Source organism: Triticum dicoccoides, chromosome 2A (genome assembly GCF_002162155.2).
Source record: "Triticum dicoccoides isolate Atlit2015 ecotype Zavitan chromosome 2A, WEW_v2.0, whole genome shotgun sequence".
Taxonomy (NCBI): Eukaryota; Viridiplantae; Streptophyta; class Magnoliopsida; order Poales; family Poaceae; genus Triticum; species Triticum dicoccoides.
The window spans coordinates 114,408,255-114,426,380 of NC_041382.1; the positions used below are offsets into that span (position 1 = coordinate 114,408,255).

An 18,126-nucleotide genomic window follows, 5' to 3' on the forward strand; every position below is an offset into this window, starting at 1 on the left:
CAGAATTCAAAATTGTTCAGCATGTCTAAACACATGCAGGCTACCAAACAAAATCTCAGTTCAGCATGTCTCAATGCATACATCACTGCCAAACAACAGCAACTGCATGGACTCAGCATGTATGACATGAGAACAACTAGACTAGGTCCATACATACTACCAAACACACCCGAAGTACAGCCGGATATCTTTGCGGTGCATGACCAGCTCAGAGCATCGGCCGCTCGGCATCTAGTGCGGTGCTACGCAAGTAACTCGTGTCACCTTCCGTTGATTGTGGGCAAGGGACGAGCAGTTAGGTCAGGATCTTATTCATGCTGCCTGCCTCGTTCAGGTGCCACGATGGAGGCAGCCGTTATACCGCTGCGTACTCATAGAATAAAGTGCCGCTCGTATCATCACCGGATCCGTGGCGCAATGGTAGCGCGTCTGACTCCAGATCAGAAGGTTGCGTGTTCGATTCACGTCGGGTTCAATGCCCCGAACATATAATCCGGTCCTTTTTTTCCCCTCAACTTTTGCTGTTTTGGGCCCTTGTGGCAAACGAAACAGCAAACTGAGGCCCAGCCCTTTTCTCCATTCCCGAAGGCCCGTTTTGCAAATAAGCCCATGGAGAGTCGTGGCCCGCTCCGCCGCCTCCGAACCAAAACCCTCAGAAGCCACTTCGCGAACATTCTCCTCTCCCCCGACCCCCCTTCCGCATCCACGCGAGCGAAGCCGCGCCGGTGAAGAGCAGGCGACACTTCTACAACCCTCCGGCTCCGACCCCCTTCCGCGGCCCGCAGCCATGGCGACCGTCATGCAGAAGATCAAGGACATCGAGGACGAGGTACTTACTCGACCGTGGCCTCCGGCCCTCCAGCGACCCGCCGCGACGGCGGATGGATTTGACTCCTGCGATTAGTAGTGCTAGAGCTGTACTCCGTGCGGGCTTTGCTTAGTTTCGAATTGAAATTGTTCGGTGCTGGTTCGCCGTGGCTCACTGCTTGTGCGGTTTGAGCTGTAGGTAGGCAGATTGGATTTGGGGGGCATGTTAGGTTTAGAAGTAGCAGTAGCAGTGGCTTAGTTTTTTGTTCTTCTTACAGTGTTGATTTAGAACTGTTTGTTTTCAGCTCGCTTTGCTACATGTTTCATGTGGTGGAGCTGCGCCTACCTGTTGCTACACCTGATTTGATAGGATACCCATAGATTCTAGACATATGCTTAGTTGAGGGCTATTGAAGCTTTGGTGGCATTTGGTCTCTCCGTCGCTGGTCTTCACCTTTTGGTCATGGACTGACATGATTTGGATAAAAAAAATCTTTGAATTGTGATGCATTTTGTTGTTTTGCAATAAATATAAGTTAATAAAATACTGGCCTTTAGGTTGCTGATAGCTTTTTACCATATATATGCCTGATTAAGCGTGTCTTATCAAACGGGGCTTAGTTGATATAAATGGGCGCTCAGGTGTTAGCTGTAATGTTATGTGAGAAGGAGCATTTGTTTTGCTCGCAAGTCATGATCAAAGATGCTCGGAAACTGGTGCAGAGGATATTAAATTGGCTAGTTGTGGTTTATACTGGAGTGGCGGGGTTCAATGGCAATTCACTTACTAATTCATCTGCCTGTTTGTGATTTGATAGTTGTAACTGTTCACCCGCATATTGTATGTCATAGTGATGATTTAGTCAAGTGGTACTTAATTGGACACTAATATGATTCTGGAGTCAGATGATACGTTGGTGTTTTGGTTTGTGATTAACATTTGACAATAATTAAATTGTTGTGAAGTAGTGAGACCCTGAAAATGTTACTTATATATGCATAATGCTCTTGCTACTCTGGAAGGATTGGACAAGTGTGCATGAACGTTTCAGATAGTTGGCCAAATGCCCAGATTTATCCACTTTCTGAACCCTGTGCTTATGTTCTTTGCTTCTGTTTTACTTGACAGATGTCAAAGACGCAGAAAAACAAAGCCACTGCACACCATCTTGGTCTTCTGAAGGTGATTTGAAGCTCCTATCCATTTATCTCAATTAACTGGATCCATTTCATCATATATCATGCTATATCTAGGACTCCGAAGAACTAGCTTACAGACAGTTTAGCTATTTCACAAAAGCTGATGCCTAAATGTATGTGCTGCTGTTGCTTGCATATAACTTGCCTTACTTCATGTCCAACCATATGGCGGTGCTGTCAGTTTTAATCTGGATCATTGGCTTGACAGTGTGTAGAGATTGACTTTTATCAAATCTGATAGCATGGTTCCCTCTGTTGTGCTTGGATCTTTGATGCATAATTGTCGAATGAGGGCCAGGTCAATGCATTACTGTGGTTATATGCTGCACGATGTAAGATCTTGCATGTAGGGTTGAGATGTGCTTGAAACGGGGTCTCAAGCTCCATTCCATCAGCTAGTTGAATCATTGTTCTTCTGTAGGATTGATGGTTACAAGCATCTCTGTATGTTTAAGCTATTATTGCTACTTTTATAAAAATAAATATTCCTTTGGTCAGGCTAAACTTGCAAAATTACGGCGAGAGTTGCTCACTCCTACAACCAAAGGTGGTGGTGGTGCTGGTGAGGGGTTTGACGTGACGAAAAGTGGAGATGCACGTGTTGGTTTGGTGGGCTTTCCTTCGGTTGGGAAATCAACATTGTTGAACAAGCTGACGGGAACTTTTTCAGAGGTCTGCTCTTGCTGTACTAATGTTTTTTTTACACTTTTCTGGACTATCATGTTAGTTTCAATGCTGATATAGTAACACATTCTTTCTGTTCCTTATATGATTCAAAAGGTTGCGTCCTATGAGTTTACAACTTTAACATGTATTCCTGGAGTTATTATGTACAAAGGAGCTAAAGTACAGGTATTTTTTCACTTTCAAAGGAAGCTACGAGTTGGCTTTTGTTGCCAGAGAATATTTGTTCTTTGTTTGTAATAGGCACTACTTGTTATTCAGCTTCTAGATCTTCCGGGAATCATTGAAGGTGCTAAAGATGGAAAGGGTAGAGGGAGGCAGGTAAAATATGTCCAACTTTTGCTCTATTTTTGCAGTCCAGTTAATATACATGGACGCATCACGCATGGTCTCAACAAACATGTCATGATGTATCATACATGAATAGTTATATTATTTACAAGTTCTAATTGCACTTTTAGTTTAATACTTTCGTGAACATTTAGAAACCATCTTTTGTGCGAATCATCTGAGCACCCACCTATTATATTAATCATTGGTGGCGGCAGTATGCACGTGTGTACAAAAATGCATTGTCACTCCCTCCGGATAATATTTATTTTTAGGGAAAAAAACTGGCTATAGTGCACCATATAAATCATACTAATTGTATTGTAGCAATCACTATTGTTTTTTTTTTCTTTCTAGCTCATAAAGCACATTGTTACTGGATATTTCAGGGAAGTTACCTGGATATTCTTTAAAATCTTCCTTGAGATGGCAAAAAGTAATTTCATTTGTGTTGCACCTTTTCAGAGTCATGTAATTTGTTGACTATTAAGTTTCCTGCATGTTCTACTTACCAACTTTGGAAGTAATTTCATGCAAATTCATATGCTTTTCAATACTGTAAAATACTAAGCTTTATATTACCACAAAGGGGTTTGTCCCTGTGTTATAATTTATTCTTTTATCCATTACAATTTATGCACACTTCAGGATAAGAATTTCCTGAACCATTCCCTATTCTGATCATGAGTTATATGTCATGTCTCCTTGGCTTAATGATTGATACGATTTTCAGGTCATCAGTACAGCCAGGACATGTAATGTCATTCTGATTGTTCTTGACGCCATAAAACCAATAACTCACAAACGTCTCATTGAGAAAGAGCTTGAGGGATTTGGCATCCGGTAAGTCTCTATGTTGATACCATCTTCAGCACTTGTTGTCTTGCTCTTCCATGCTGGAATTGTTGTCAGTGAGCTAAATGGTTTTGTTTAGCTTTGCTGTGGATTTGGCATTATCAATCTTCAAAAAAGTGGTAAGCATAAGCAGAGCGGAAGGCCGCAGCTTAGAGCAATGGCCGCTTAAGCGCAGCTTAATCGGGATTAAGCGTTTTTTAAATTAGCCAGAATTTGGCTGTTTTTGAATAATATGCATAAGAAAATAGGGAACATAGCACATATAGATAACTGAAAGTCTGAAATAGCATATAAGTATAAGGTTTAGTGGTTCACACAGCAAGCATAAATGCATAATAATGTCTTAATAGCATACAAGATAAATGGCAGCAGCTCAAGCAGCCAAGCAGCAGCCCCAGCGCAAGCAGTAGCTGCTCAAGCAGCAGTACATGCCTTCATGGATCAATCCTCATCCACATAAGTGCTTCCAATCACCAGTTCATCTTCATCATCCTCATACTCTATCTCCTCCTCTGAATCTGTCTCCTATAGTTCTTCTTCGTCGGACTCGAACTCTTCATCATGGAGGTCTATGGACAATGGATCAGAGGAGGAGAGGAGAGGACGAGATCCTCACCTGAAACTGTAGGGGTGGACGTCCAAGAGGAGGAGGAGCTGTCGGCGTTCAGATCCAGTAGGGTGAACCTCCAGGAGGAGGAGGAGCTGCCGCCGCCACTGGAGCTCTCTTCTCACCCATTCTAACTGAGTAACCCTAGCCGAACAGGCCAGTTTTGGGCCAGGCCTTTGTTATCGCTTAAGCACGCATAGCGCTCACTTAACCAACGCTTAGCGCTAAAACGGTTACTAAATCTCGCTTTTTTCGCTCAACGCTAAAAGTTGCGCCTAGGGCAGAAGCGAAGCGTTTAGCTGTCGCTCAGCTTAAGCGCGATTAAGCGCCACCTAAAAACGCTTTCTTGAACACTGGGCATTATCCAGTTACATTAGTGACAACCATGTCCACTGGGCATTGGCAATTCCAGATTCTGTATGTGATAATATTTGTTCTTGTATGGTGTTTCTTTCTCAAACAGCATTGTACTAAGGTGTTCCATGGTGGACCGCATTCTTCCCTTTACTTCTTTGCCACCTGCTCAGTTTGTTTCCGATGAAATGATTTCATCTCTGAATGTCTTGGCTGTTGAGACGAGGTTGATGTTTAACCTGTATGAGCTTTCCATGTATTAGGTTGAACAAGACACCTCCCAATATGACATTCAGGAGAAAGGAAAAGGGTGGCATCAATTTTACATCAACAGTAGCGAACACACACTTGGACCTTGACACAGTAAAAGCAATCTGTAGTGAGTACAGGATTCATAATGCTGATGTCTCCCTGAGATTTGATGCAACAGCAGATGACCTTATAGATGTCATTGAGGGAAGTAGAATCTACATGCCTTGCATCTATGTCGTCAACAAAATCGACCAGATCACAGTTGAAGAGCTGGATATCTTGGACAAACTTCCCCATTACTGCCCAATTAGGTGAGTCTTTACTTGGCTTCTTGATATGTGTGGTTTCTCTTATCTATTTTTCCTTGGCAATTAAAGCACTTTCTTCTTTCTGTTACCTGCTGATAGTGCACATCTGGAATGGAACCTTGATGGGCTTCTAGAGATGGTCTGGGAATACCTAGATTTGTGCAGGCTATACACAAAACCCAAAGGGCTGAACCCAGACTATGAGGATCCTGTGATCTTATCATCCAAGAGGAAAACAGTGGAAGACTTCTGCAACCAAATCCACAAGGACATGGCGAAACAGTTTAAATAGTGAGTACAGCCACATCTCCCGGCTTATTTGCTTCCTTGTAACCATTAATCTGTGTGGCTAATTGACCGGTAAAACTTGCAGTGCACTGGTGTGGGGTTCTAGTGTGAAGCATAAGCCTCAGAGAGTCGGCAAGGTACGCATTCTTCAGCCACTGTCGTGCTGTACATTGTGTTCTTTCTAGCACTAATCCGCAAGATCTCTGCAGGAGCATGAGCTTGAGGACGAGGACGTTGTTCAGATCATTAAGAAAATATAAGCTACACACCGTGGGGCGAGTGATTCTGTTTTGCGGACCAGGAAGGAGTTCTCAGCTATGGAACTTTTTGAGAAGCAGCTACATTTGGGCCCTTGTTCCTTTTGCTAGCTCTGATGCCCATTGTTGGGCTGCTGTTTGCATAAAAATCCGGTTTCGATCACAAGACAAAATGTGGACAGTTTTTTATTTGTTAGCTTGTGCCAAGTAGCCATATGTAATTGTGAGTTTGTGACTGATGCCTGTCATGCCGCAACCGCTGAACACATGGAAAGATGCTTATCTATCTTGACGAGATGTTCTTATAGCCTGGCAAGTGTTTCAGTTTGGTTAGTTTATCATTTCCGTTTCCGATCTCCCCGATGATGGGACTGCTCATTGCTTTGTCAATGATGGACAAAAACTTGAGGATAACATGGCAGGTGTAGTGGTTGCCATTGCCATTACTATTACCAGATCCCGTATCGTTTGGCTGTTAGTCGACCTGCATTATGATCCTTGACCATCTGGCAGCATCCTTTGTACGGGGCGGGCATCGCTGTTCTGATACAAGCATGTGACGGTGCCTTGTCAAGTTGTGGGTGTACGCATGTTCGCTAGTATCAATGATTGGGACGTGTAGATCTCCATTTCGTTTGATGCTGCTTCCTTATGTACCTGTGAGAATGTGGCTTTATCTGTCGATGCGTCCTGTGATCTCGGAGAGTCCACTAACCGGAGTAGTTTCTTTTTTTTTGCGGGGTCCGGAGCAGTTGATTTGACATGGCACCGTTGATCCGTCTCTGATAGGTCAGACGCGTCATATCGGTTCCCATTTGGAGGTACAAACACATAGATTTCACAAGAATCTTGTCCGAATCACAAGCATTTATTATCAAAAGTTCATCAAAAGTACTCCATCCGTTCCAAATTACTCATCGCAGAAATGGATGTATATAAAACTAAAATACATCTAGATACATCCATACCTGCGATATAGAACGGAGGGAGTACAAAGCTAATTATAGTTGTCAATGACAGTCCAGTCACATCTTACCACATCTCACGTTAGACTACTCATAGTGGAAGTAATATAGGTGGTAACATCATACATCTTCAGATAAAATAGATGATGTGACAAGCATTTAATGAAGAAAAAAATGCATGTGGTAACATAGCTAGCTACCAAGGCTGGTCATAGTGGAGAGTAACTTATACTAGTGTCAATGACGCTAGTTTAAGTTACAACCTTCATAGTGCAAAGTAATATAGAAGCAGTGTCATATTTGGCTTCATTTAATAGCTTGTAGACTCACCTTGTCTTGAAAAACGCTATCTTACCGTAATATATTATGTTACTACTTCTCATTAACTACGTGCCACGTAAGCAAAAAATTCTCGAAGTGCGCTATATTACTACCTAAGAGCATGGTTAATAATACAGCCAACTGATGGCTATAAGATGTTGCCATATCATCTATAGTCACCACATATAGTCACTCATACAACAAGGTTAGCTATAAGGTTGGCTATAAGATTAGTATTTTTTCTCATCTTCTCTCTATCTCTTTTCTCACATTTATTGTATCTGTCTTGGAGCACGCGTATAGCCAGACTCTTGCATGAGAACCCACTTTTATTTTTTCATGTCTCTCTCCTTCACATAGGCAAAATTGCCATGTAAGCAAGCTATAAGCCCACTATTGTACTTGCTCTAAGTTACTCCCACTATGAGTAGCCTAACTAGCCACAATGGGCCCATGTTACTACTCTATATTACTACCTCTATAACGGAGAGTAACATATGTGTGGTAACATGCAACACTTCATTTATTAGCATATAGACTCATCTTGCCTTGATATGTGTGATGTTACTCATACTAGTAGTAACTAGCTATGTTACCGCATGTCTCTCTTTCTTCATCTATTGCTTGCCACATCATCTATTTTATCTTGATATGTGTGATGTTACTACCTATGTTACTCCCACTATGGGTAGTCTAATAGTATGAGTAACATCACACATATCAAGGCAAGATGTGTATAAACCTAATAAATAAAGTGTTACATGACACCACATAGATGTTACCCTCTACTATAAAGGTAGTAACATTAGACTAGTAACATATGCATGCTACTAGTCTAAGTTACTCCTTACTGTGCCTAGCCTTAGGCAAGTTTGACTAAATTAGGTGGGTGTTTGATTCTAGTCACATCTAAGGCAAAGAATATTTTAATAAGCAGTGAACCCCACATGTCATAGACACAAAAAGTATGACAAAATTCCTTTATAGGCAAACCAAAATACAACTAACAATTTGGACAACTTAAATAAGACAAGTGTAACAAAAATAATATGGTAATATAAGGCAAAGATAGTTACAATCCAAACAGCCCCTAACTAACTCTAGACAAGCTTAGGGCATGTACAATGGTGCTATCTTAGGAGTGCTACGTAGGATAAATGATGAGGTGGAGGAGAAAGAACTCGTAAGAAAAGACTTGTTTTCTCTTATTTAAGATAAGACAAGAGATGATCTCTTAGCACAAGTTGTCTCACCATGTTTTAAGAAATTGCTAGTTATTAAAAATAAGGCTAAGATATAACCCATTATAGACATACTTTTTGTCATCTCTAAATTACATGCAAAACTTAAGATAAGACTATCTTATCAACCATTATACATGCCCTTAGACTCGAGACGAGGCGAGGTCTCCTCTTCGGCGCTTACTTTGCTCGGAAAAAGATCGACATGCCGATGTATTGGGAGCAAATAAAAGATCCACCTCCATGCAATAATTTTCTCGACGACGAGAAGAGGCGACGAAGGCGGCGTCGTCTTCTCTTCCCTCCCTGTCATCCGGTCTCCTCTTTGATTCTTCTGCTAATCATCAGCTGATCCTTCCTTCTCCCTCTCCCCTCCGTGCTCCCTGCACAATCCGTACCCTCCTCCGTCGTGCCATTTCGTTTTGGCCCCGTCCAATCCCCCCATCCGAGGCGGACAAGAACACGGCCGGCCGTTCCCTGTTCCCTAGATCTGCGTGGCGGCGGCGACAGGCCGAGTCCGTCAGGAGGGCGCTCCCCCGCCGTCAAAACCCAATCTTGGCGTCTGGCTGCGCGTCTTCTTCTTCCTCCTGCGTGCTGTCGAGGGCGACAAGGGAAGGAGGAGGAGGAGGATAAGTTGGTCAGGGATGGTGCCGTGGGAAGGCTACGTGAGCGACGAGACCATGGGCACCTTCGCGCCCATCCTGCTCTACTGGGTCTACGCCGGCGGCTACCAGCTCGTCCTGCACCGCCGCCCGCTCGAGCGCTACAGGCTCCACACGCGGGCCGAGGAGGAGGACAAGAACCTCGTCGCCCTCCCCGCCGTCGTGCGCGGCGTGCTCCTGCAGCAGCTCGTGCAGGCCATCGTCGCCATGATCCTCTTCATGGTAAGTAAGCCTACAATCCCTTCAGGCTTTGGCATTGCTGCTCCCATTACTTCAGTGACGTAAGCTGCCATGGATATGAACAGAAACCCGGCCGAGCTATTCAGTATAATTCCTCACATTTTGGCTTGTGCTACAGTTACAGCTTTTTTTTTCTGTCTCTTTTGCATTGCAGACCATTGGCACATTAGGTTGCTACCATCACTATATGAATATGGTTTATTACTCAAAAGTGTTCTGATAAAAAGTTACTCAAAAACTTCAATGGAAAACCTTCAGAGCAGAGTCGATTCTCTTGTCTCTCTGGTGATAATTCTTTCGAGTTGGGCGGGCAAGGAAAAAGAATATGCTGTGTTATAAGAGCTTGGACACGTAGAAATTAACAAGACTAATAGTTGGAGGCAGTTTCTTAACATTTTTCACATAGGCAGTTCATTTGGTGAAGAATATTACTGCTGTCCTTGATACAGTGAATGTATATGTTCATTGTCTTCTGACCTTTGCTCTATGTGGATTTCAAATAGAGTGGTTTTTCTGGCTAACTAGTTAACTTTTGGAGAAATTGTCTGTAGTTGAATTATGATTGCTTAAATACCTACCACTTATGATAACTTTATAAGTGGTAGCCAGAATGATAACTTTATACTTATCACTTTTGGAGAAATTGTCTGACCTTTGCTCTATGTTGGCTAACTAGTTAACTTTTCAAATAGAGGTGTTGACTTATCCATCGACTGGCTTCCCCTGATTCAACACCTCTGTTTTCAAAACAGTTGGCTCTGAAAAGCTCTGCTCATTCTGGCTTCTATCCAGCCACAGTGTCATGTAATATTGTCTTACATAGTGGAACAGATAACCTATCCATTGACCAATGAGTGCGGCTAATCACTTTCTCCTAAAAGATGTCATATTTATCCAATGTGGGACAACAGTCCATAATTTCTCAGAATGAGCATTACTCTTCAGTGTCCTAATTCACTAAAGTTCACATTATTCATCAAGTGAGAACAGCAGTTTGTAAAGTCCTAGCAGTAACACATCAGCACATCAGCCCTTTTGTATGTAATCTGTTCAGAATGGTTATTTCATTCTGGACGATTTTACCTGCATCCAACGAATGAATGGACCATTTCTTATAAACATTGCATGCTTGCAGAATTAAAAGCAAAGTTGGTTGATGGCTTGAAATTGCTGAAAATAAAGCTGCAGCATTGATATTATCCTAAAGATTCAGGCAGGCTTCGTAAATTCACTCATTTTAGTTATCTGTACTGTCCTGAAGATTTCTAATCACAAAGAAAAGCAAGGCAATTGTTTGTCGATGGTGCCAACAATAGAACGGCTGTATGCTTGTGCTGGTCTGTTTATGTTGCATCTGTCAGGTTGATGAGAACTTTCAACAATTGTCGTTTGTTTTCAATTTTCTTAATGGACAAATAATTCATCGTTTAACCTATCTAACCTGATCCTGTGGCATTATTTGCAGATTACTTCAGATAATTCAACGGTTCTAGTCCAGCCATCTATGGTGGTTCAGTCGTTTCAGTTCTTGGTTGCAATGCTGGTGATGGACACATGGCAGTATTTCGTGCACCGCTACATGCATCAGAACAAATTCCTTTACCGACATATCCACTCACAACATCACCGGCTGATCGTTCCTTACGCTATCGGGGCTCTCTACAACCACCCACTGGAGGGGCTCCTATTGGACACTTTAGGTGGTGCTATGTCCTTCTTGGTCTCCGGTATGACGCCAAGGACCGCCGTATTCTTCTTCTGTTTTGCGGTACTCAAGACGGTTGATGATCACTGTGGACTTTGGTTGCCATATAACATCTTCCAGCACTTGTTCCAAAATAACACGGCGTACCATGATATTCACCATCAGCTCCAAGGCACAAAGTACAATTACTCTCAGCCGTTCTTCTCAATATGGGACAGAATCCTAGGAACCCACATGGCCTACGACCTAGTGAGCCGCAAGGAAGGGGGGTTCGAAGCGAGGCCATTGCGAGACTAGCTTCGAGCTCATTGAAGTGTATAGAACTCCAGCGATTCAGCGGGATATCCGATGCTCTTCCACTCTCCTCGTGATGGTCAGTTCACAGGGGCCATCTAACTTCTTGTAAGATGATGAAGGTATTCCAGCACTCCCGGTTCGTCTCTTTTTTCACGTCTTGGTGGAAGCCATTCGGCACCGTAGAAGACGCTGAAGATGTCGCGTTCCTTGTTGTTTTTTCGGTTGTTCCTACAGTTGATATAGTGCGCGTGTTTCTGTACGGGTATAGCCGGGGTACTTGCGAGTCTCTGAAGGTTCCTTCTTGTGGAAAGCTGCAGTTTAATTACGTCGCTGTGCAGATAGTGTATTCGCAAATCAGTCACACTTCTGTATGTATCCAATTATTTATGTAACTGAATCTTTGGGCATGACTATGACCTTCAACCCCACATTTGGCTTCTAGTGTATAGTTTCTGTCTGATTAATCACATGTCAATCAGCTTTGATGGTATTCATCGTGTGCCAATTATTGAGATGCATGTAATCTGGATGAGAATTCAGGTCCGGTCTGTTGCATGTTTCAGAAACAGAAAACATGAAAGGAATGGGGAAAAAAAAGAAGAAATCCTGTTTTGTATGGTTCTTTAGTTTTTTGCCATCTCGAAGTGAAAGTTCTATTACCTGTTGGGGATGAAACACACCTCTTTGCAGACAAGTACAGTATGAGACTAGCTGGCTATTCGTCAGTTGCCTGACAGAAAAATCATTTCAGTCGATTCCTCGGTCTCCATCCTCCTCGTCCTCTGATGTTTACCCGCCGGCCTGACTCCCGTTCACCTTCACCTCCACCCGTGGCTGGCTTCGCCGCCTCTGGTTGAACGCCGTGTGGCAGGCCGCACCGTCCCGTCTCTAGCTCGTGGAAACTGATCGACGCCGATTCCATTTTCAGGCGAACTAGTGTTTGGCAAATGCGGAGAGACGGAGAAGGTAAAGGCGAAGATAGTAGAGTGTTATGATCAGTGGTGCCGTTCCAAGTGGTACTAACACAGTCGACAGAAGATGCCAAGCTCAGATGGTAGTGACACCACCATGCGGCGGTTTGGTGCTGACGAAATCAGATCGCTCGCCATGCCGATGCCGGTAGGGCCTGTACTCTCGGGTGCCGGGTTCCTTTCACGTAGCAGCAAATTAAGTCCCCGGGGAAGCCATGGCAGTTCACGTCGAGCGCATCGCTCTGTGAGTGGCTCCGGTGCGAGAGGTGAGGTGACACGAGTTGAACTTGGGATGGAGGCGAGCCAACGACTCCCGGTGCTCAGCTCAACCGAGGCGCCGGCCGTGGATCGTGTCGTGAGCCTCGACCCTTTTGGCATGGCGTGTTGGATTCTAGCTCGCGCATCGGCATCGCATGGTAGGTGTTGGGTAAGTAAGCTGTATATAGCCGTGGCTGATCCGTAGAGGCGAAGGGATGGCGACGAGGCCTGCTGCATATGTAATGCACGTTCCGTGGAAGATCATGCACGCAGGGCAGGCTTGAGGCTTGACATATTCAGGCAATCAGGCAGCGACCTCGTCGCATGTCCGGCGGCTGTCACATCTCGTCTCGCTTTAAGTACATCGCCTGCATTCTGTTTGATTTGATTTGATTGGGCCCTAGGCAGCTGATCCAATCCATCACTGATACACGCCTCGACGACATCGACCCCCCAACAAGTTGCCCCCGCGCGCGCGTCGGCTAGCCGGCCGGCCGGGGAGACTACCGGCGACGGAGCGCCGTGCTAGTGGGCGGGGCACCTTGGCATTTGGGGTGCTCCGGCTGGCCGGCCGACACGGTCTGCCCATCATCCATGTGGCCTCCTGCCTGCCACATTGATCATTGACATTGAGACCGTCCACAGCACCGATGACCAGCTACGCAGGTTACGCCTCAGGGTAGCTGCCACGTCCGGTCGAACAACTCGCCACGGCGAGTCGATCGTGCTCAGAAATCCGTCGCGAGCCAAAAGTAGTTGGCTCGCAAGAGAATCTGCGGCCGGTAACATAGCACCACCCAAGTGTTCATCCTGTGTGTGTTCTAAAGAAATGTTTCCTCCATCATCAGATTATTATTTAACTTCAGTAATAAGCTTACATAAAGTAATTAACCAGGTTCCACGCTCTTCCGCGCTATGAACCTGCATCCAGTTGAATCGATCCACAGACACAGAGTCAAAGACACATATGTGGATCATGCATCCCTGGCTAGCAGCTTAATTAGTGCACGTACTAGTGGACGATCGAATTACTACACGGGGTAGTAGTACATGCTATGGTGTACGCGTACGTGCGTAATACGATGAGGATCATCGCTGGTAAACGGATCGAGTTCATAGCTTTGGAGAAGCTTAATGAACTAGCGCTTGAGCTTGAACCCGTGGCCGTCGTCGTGGTGCTCCTCGTCCTCCTCCTCCTCCGAGTAGAACTCCACGATCTCCGACAGGTCGTCGGCGGCCGCGCCGTCGGTGGCGGCCAGCCAGAGCAGGTGCTCGAACAGCAGCGCGTCCACGGCCACCGCCACCGCGCCGCCAGCGGTCCGGCGCCCAGCCGCGGCCAGCAGCCGGCGCACTGGCTCGGCCTCCAGTACTGCCGGGTCCACGTGGAACACGCTCCTCGCCTTTGCCGTCGTGCCCACCTCCACCCTCACCACGTCGACGGACGCCGACTCGAGGCGCCGGTATCCGTGGCCGTGGCCGCGGCGGGAGGCGGCCGAGCGGAGGAAGGTGTAGCAGCCGGCGGCGGAGGGCCGCGGCGACGGGGCCTCCTCGTCGGGGAGCGCGCCGTGGTGGTGAGGCATTGTTGCGGGGTTTCTTGCTATTGGCCTACGGGAGGAACTGGCCAGACCGGAGGTAACCTGGCGGCCGGCCGGAGGCAAAGTGTTTGGCTTCCGTGAGTGAGCGAGCGAAGCGATCGGCGGCCTTGCGTTGCGTGGTGAAGTCCTTTTATGTTGGACGGAGGGTTTGGAACTAACGGTCGAGTTACCACCCGGGCGGGGGGTTCTGCCGGAATGGATCCGGATCACGGAAGGTGGCTTTTGCGTTTACTTTTGGTTTTCCTTTCGTTTTCTCTCTCTCGATCGACATGGAGTCGTTGTTTTTGTTGCTCATAAACTGATAGGATCGGCCACCTAGAAACCTGCTTGGTGTCATAATCCCTTCATATATACGCTCTACTGCCTTACTTCGACGCAAATATTTTTTTATCTCATTTCACACATTTTACATTATTAAAATGCATTGAGATTTTATGCGCACACTGCGCCGCCACACCCCCTCCTCCGTTTGTAGGTCGTCATTTCCCTCCTCCATTGACTTGAATGGAGTGCAGGGAGGCCCCGATCTGCTTGTGGCTTTTAGTAGGTTGGTGGCGATGGTGTTGATCTGGTCAATAACGTTTTCTCGAGTCTCCTCATCTCAACGGTGTTGATTGCGGTTGGGCAGATGGTGTTGGAAATATGCCCTAGAGGCAATAATAAAAGGATTATTATTATATTTCCTTGTTCATGATAATTGTCTTTTATTCATGCTATAATTGTGTTATCCGGAAATCATAATACATGTGTGAATACATAGACACCAACATGTCCCCAGTAAGCCTCTAGTTGACTAGCTCGTTGATCAACAGATAGTCATGGTTTTCTGACTATGGACATTGGATGTCATTGATAACGAGATCACATCATTAGGAGAATGATGTGATGGACAAGACCCAATCCTAAACATAGCACAAGATCGTATAGTTCGTTTGCTAGAGTTTTTCCAATGTCAAGTATCTTTTCCTTAGACCATGAGATCGTATAACTCCCGGATGCCGTAGGAGTGCTTTGGGTGTATCAAACGTCACAACGTAACTGGGTGACTATAAAGGTATACTACGGGTATCTCCGAAAGTGTCTGTTGGGTTGACACGGATCAAGACTGGGATTTGTCACTCCGTATAACGGAGAGGTATCTCTGGGCCCACTCGGTAATGCATCATCATAATGAGCTCAAAGTGACCAAGTGTCTGGTCACGGGATCATGCATTACGGTACGAGTAAAGTGACTTGCCGGTAACGAGTTTGAACGAGGTATTGGGATACCGACGATCGAATCTCGGGCAAGTAACGTACCGATTGACAAAGGAAATTGTATACGGGGTTGCTTGAATCCTCGACTTCGTGGTTCATCCGATGAGATCATCGAGGAGCATGTGGGAGCCAACATGGGTATCCAGATCCCGCTGTTGGTTATTGACCGGAGAGCCGTCTCGGTCATGTCTACATGTCTCCCGAACCCGTAGGGTCTACACACTTAAGGTTCGGTGACGCTAGGGTTGTAGAGATATGAATATGCAGTAACCCGAAAGTTGTTTGGAGTCCCGGATGAGATCCCGGACATCACGAGGAGTTCCAGAATGGTACGGAGGTGAAGAATTATATATAAGAAGTGCAGTTTCGGCCATCGGGAGAGTTTCGGGGTCACCGGTATTGTACCGGGACCACCGGAAGGTTCCCGGGGGTCCACCGGGTGGGGCGACCCATCCCGGAGGGCCCCATGGGCTAAAGTAGGGAGGGGAACCAGCCCATAGTGGGCTGGTGCGCCCCCTTGGCCCACCCCATGCGCCTAGGGTTGGGAACCCTAGGGTGGGGGGGCGCCCCACCTGGCTTGGGGGGCACTCCACCCCTTGGTCGCCGCCCCCCTAGGAGTTCCCATCTCCTAGGGCCAGCGCACCCCCTAGGGGCCTATATAAAGGGGGAGGGAGGGGCAGCCGCACCTTTGAGTCTTGGCGCCTCCCTCTCCCCTACTACACCTTTCCCACTCGCAGAAGAACAGCGAAGCCCTGCTGCGGTGACTGCTGCATCCACCACCACGCCGTCGTGCTGCTGGATCTTCATCAACCTCTCCTCCCCCCTTGCTGGATCAAGAAGGAGGAGACGTCACGCTGACCGTACGTGTGTTGAACACGGAGGTGCCGTCCGTTCGGCGCTAGGATCTCCGGTGATTTGGATCATGTCGAGTACGAATTCCTCATCCCCGTTCTTTGAACGCTTCCGCGCGTGATCTACAAAGGTATGTAGATGCAATCCGATCACTCGTTGCTAGATGAACTCATAGATGTATCTTGGTGAAACCGTAGGAAAATTTTTGTTTTCTGCAACATTCCCCAACAGTGGCATCATGAGCTAGGTCTATGCGTAGTTCTCTTTGCACGAGTAGAACACAATTTGTTGTGGGCGTAGATGTTGTCAACTTTCTTGCCGCTACTAGTCTTATTTTGCTTCAGCAGTATTGTGGGATGAAGCGGCCCGGACCAACCTTACATGTACGCTTACGTGAGACCGATTCCACTGACTGACATGCACTAGTTGCATAAGGTGGCTGGCGGGTGTCTGTCTCTCCCACCTTAGTTGGAGCGGATTCGATGAAAAGGGTCCTTATGAAGGGTAAATAGAAGTTGACAAATCACGTTGTGGCTTTCACGTAGGTTAGAAAATGTTCTTGCTAGAACCCTATTGCAGCCACGTAAAACTTGCAACAACAATTAGAGGACGTCTAACTTGTTTTTGCAGCAAGTGTTTTGTGATGTGATATGGCCAAAGTTGTGATGAATGATGAATGATATATATGTGATGTATGAGATGTTCATGCTATTGTAATAGGAATCACGACTTGCATGTCGATGAGTATGACAACCGGCAGGAGCCATAGGAGTTGTCTTTATTTTTTGTATGACCTGCGTGTCATTGAGAAACGCCATGTAAATTACTTTACTTTATTGCTAAACGTGTTAGCCATAGTAGTAGAAGTAATAGTTGGCGAGCAACTTCATGGAGACACGATGATGAAGATCATGATGATGGAGATCATGGTGTCATGCCGGTGACAAGATGATCATGGCGCCCCAAGATGGAGATCAAAGGAGCTATGTGATATTGGCCATATCATGTCACTATTATTATTTGATTGCATGTGATGTTTATCATGTTTTTTGCATCATGTTTACTTAGAATGACGGTAGTAAATAAGATGATCCCTCATAATAATTTCAAGAAAGTGTTCCCCCTAACTGTGCACCGTTGCGACAGTTCGTTGTTTCGAAGCACCACGTGATGATCGGGTGTGATAGATTTCAATGTTCACATACAACGGGTGTAAGACAGATTTACACATGCAAACACTTAGGTTGACTTGACGAGCCTAGCATGTACAGACATGGCCTCGAAACACAGAAGACCGAAAGGTTGAGCATGAGTCGTATAGAAGATACGATCAACATGAAGATGTTCACCGATGTTGACTAGTCCGTCTCACTGATGATCGGACACGGCCTAGTTAACTCGGATCATGTTATACTTCGATGACTGGAGGGATGTCTATCTGAGTGGGAGTTCATTGAATAATTTGATTTAGATGAACTTAATTATCATGAACTTAGTCTAAAATCTTTACAACATGTATTGTAGATCAAATGGCCAACGTTGTCCTCAACTTCAACGCGTTCCTAGAGAAAACCAAGCTGAAAGACGATGGCAGCAACTATACGGACTGGGTCCGGAACCTGAGGATCATCCTCATAGAAAGATTATGTCCTACAAGCACCGCTAGGTGAAGCACCTGCTCTCCCTGCAGAACAAGACATTATGAACGCTTGGCAGACACGTACCGATGATTACTCCCTCGTTCAGTGCGGCATGCTTTACAGCTTAGAGCCGGGGCTCCAAAAGCGTTTTGAGAGACACGGAGCATATGAGATGTTCGA

The 18,126-nt window shown here is 45.7% G+C and overlaps 3 protein-coding genes and 1 non-coding gene across 4 annotated transcripts; 3 read left to right on the forward strand and 1 right to left on the reverse strand.

Annotated features, from left to right (window-relative positions):
• Nucleotides 1-403: 403 nt before the first annotated feature.
• TRNAW-CCA lies at nucleotides 404-475 on the forward strand. Its single transcript has one exon. It is a non-coding gene; the product is annotated as a tRNA-Trp (tRNA).
• Nucleotides 476-661: 186 nt separating this feature from the next.
• On the forward strand, nucleotides 662-6,266 carry LOC119353709 (developmentally-regulated G-protein 3). Its single transcript, XM_037620359.1, has 10 exons — nucleotides 662-829; nucleotides 1,937-1,990; nucleotides 2,506-2,679; nucleotides 2,788-2,859; nucleotides 2,953-3,012; nucleotides 3,755-3,864; nucleotides 5,101-5,400; nucleotides 5,497-5,688; nucleotides 5,771-5,822; nucleotides 5,895-6,266. The coding sequence occupies exons 1-10, from the start codon at nucleotides 788-790 to the stop codon at nucleotides 5,943-5,945; spliced, it is 1,107 nt and encodes a 368-aa protein (XP_037476256.1). The 5' UTR covers nucleotides 662-787; the 3' UTR covers nucleotides 5,946-6,266.
• A 2,437-nt stretch (nucleotides 6,267-8,703) lies between these two features.
• LOC119353710 (very-long-chain aldehyde decarbonylase GL1-9) lies at nucleotides 8,704-11,814 on the forward strand. Its single transcript, XM_037620360.1, has 2 exons — nucleotides 8,704-9,353; nucleotides 10,837-11,814. The coding sequence occupies exons 1-2, from the start codon at nucleotides 9,114-9,116 to the stop codon at nucleotides 11,371-11,373; spliced, it is 777 nt and encodes a 258-aa protein (XP_037476257.1). The 5' UTR covers nucleotides 8,704-9,113; the 3' UTR covers nucleotides 11,374-11,814.
• A 1,605-nt stretch (nucleotides 11,815-13,419) lies between these two features.
• LOC119359132 lies at nucleotides 13,420-14,402 on the reverse strand. Its single transcript, XM_037625455.1, has one exon. It carries the CDS (start codon nucleotides 14,180-14,182, stop codon nucleotides 13,742-13,744), a length of 441 nt encoding a protein of 146 aa, XP_037481352.1. The 5' UTR covers nucleotides 14,183-14,402; the 3' UTR covers nucleotides 13,420-13,741.
• Between the last annotated feature and the right edge of the window lie 3,724 nt (nucleotides 14,403-18,126).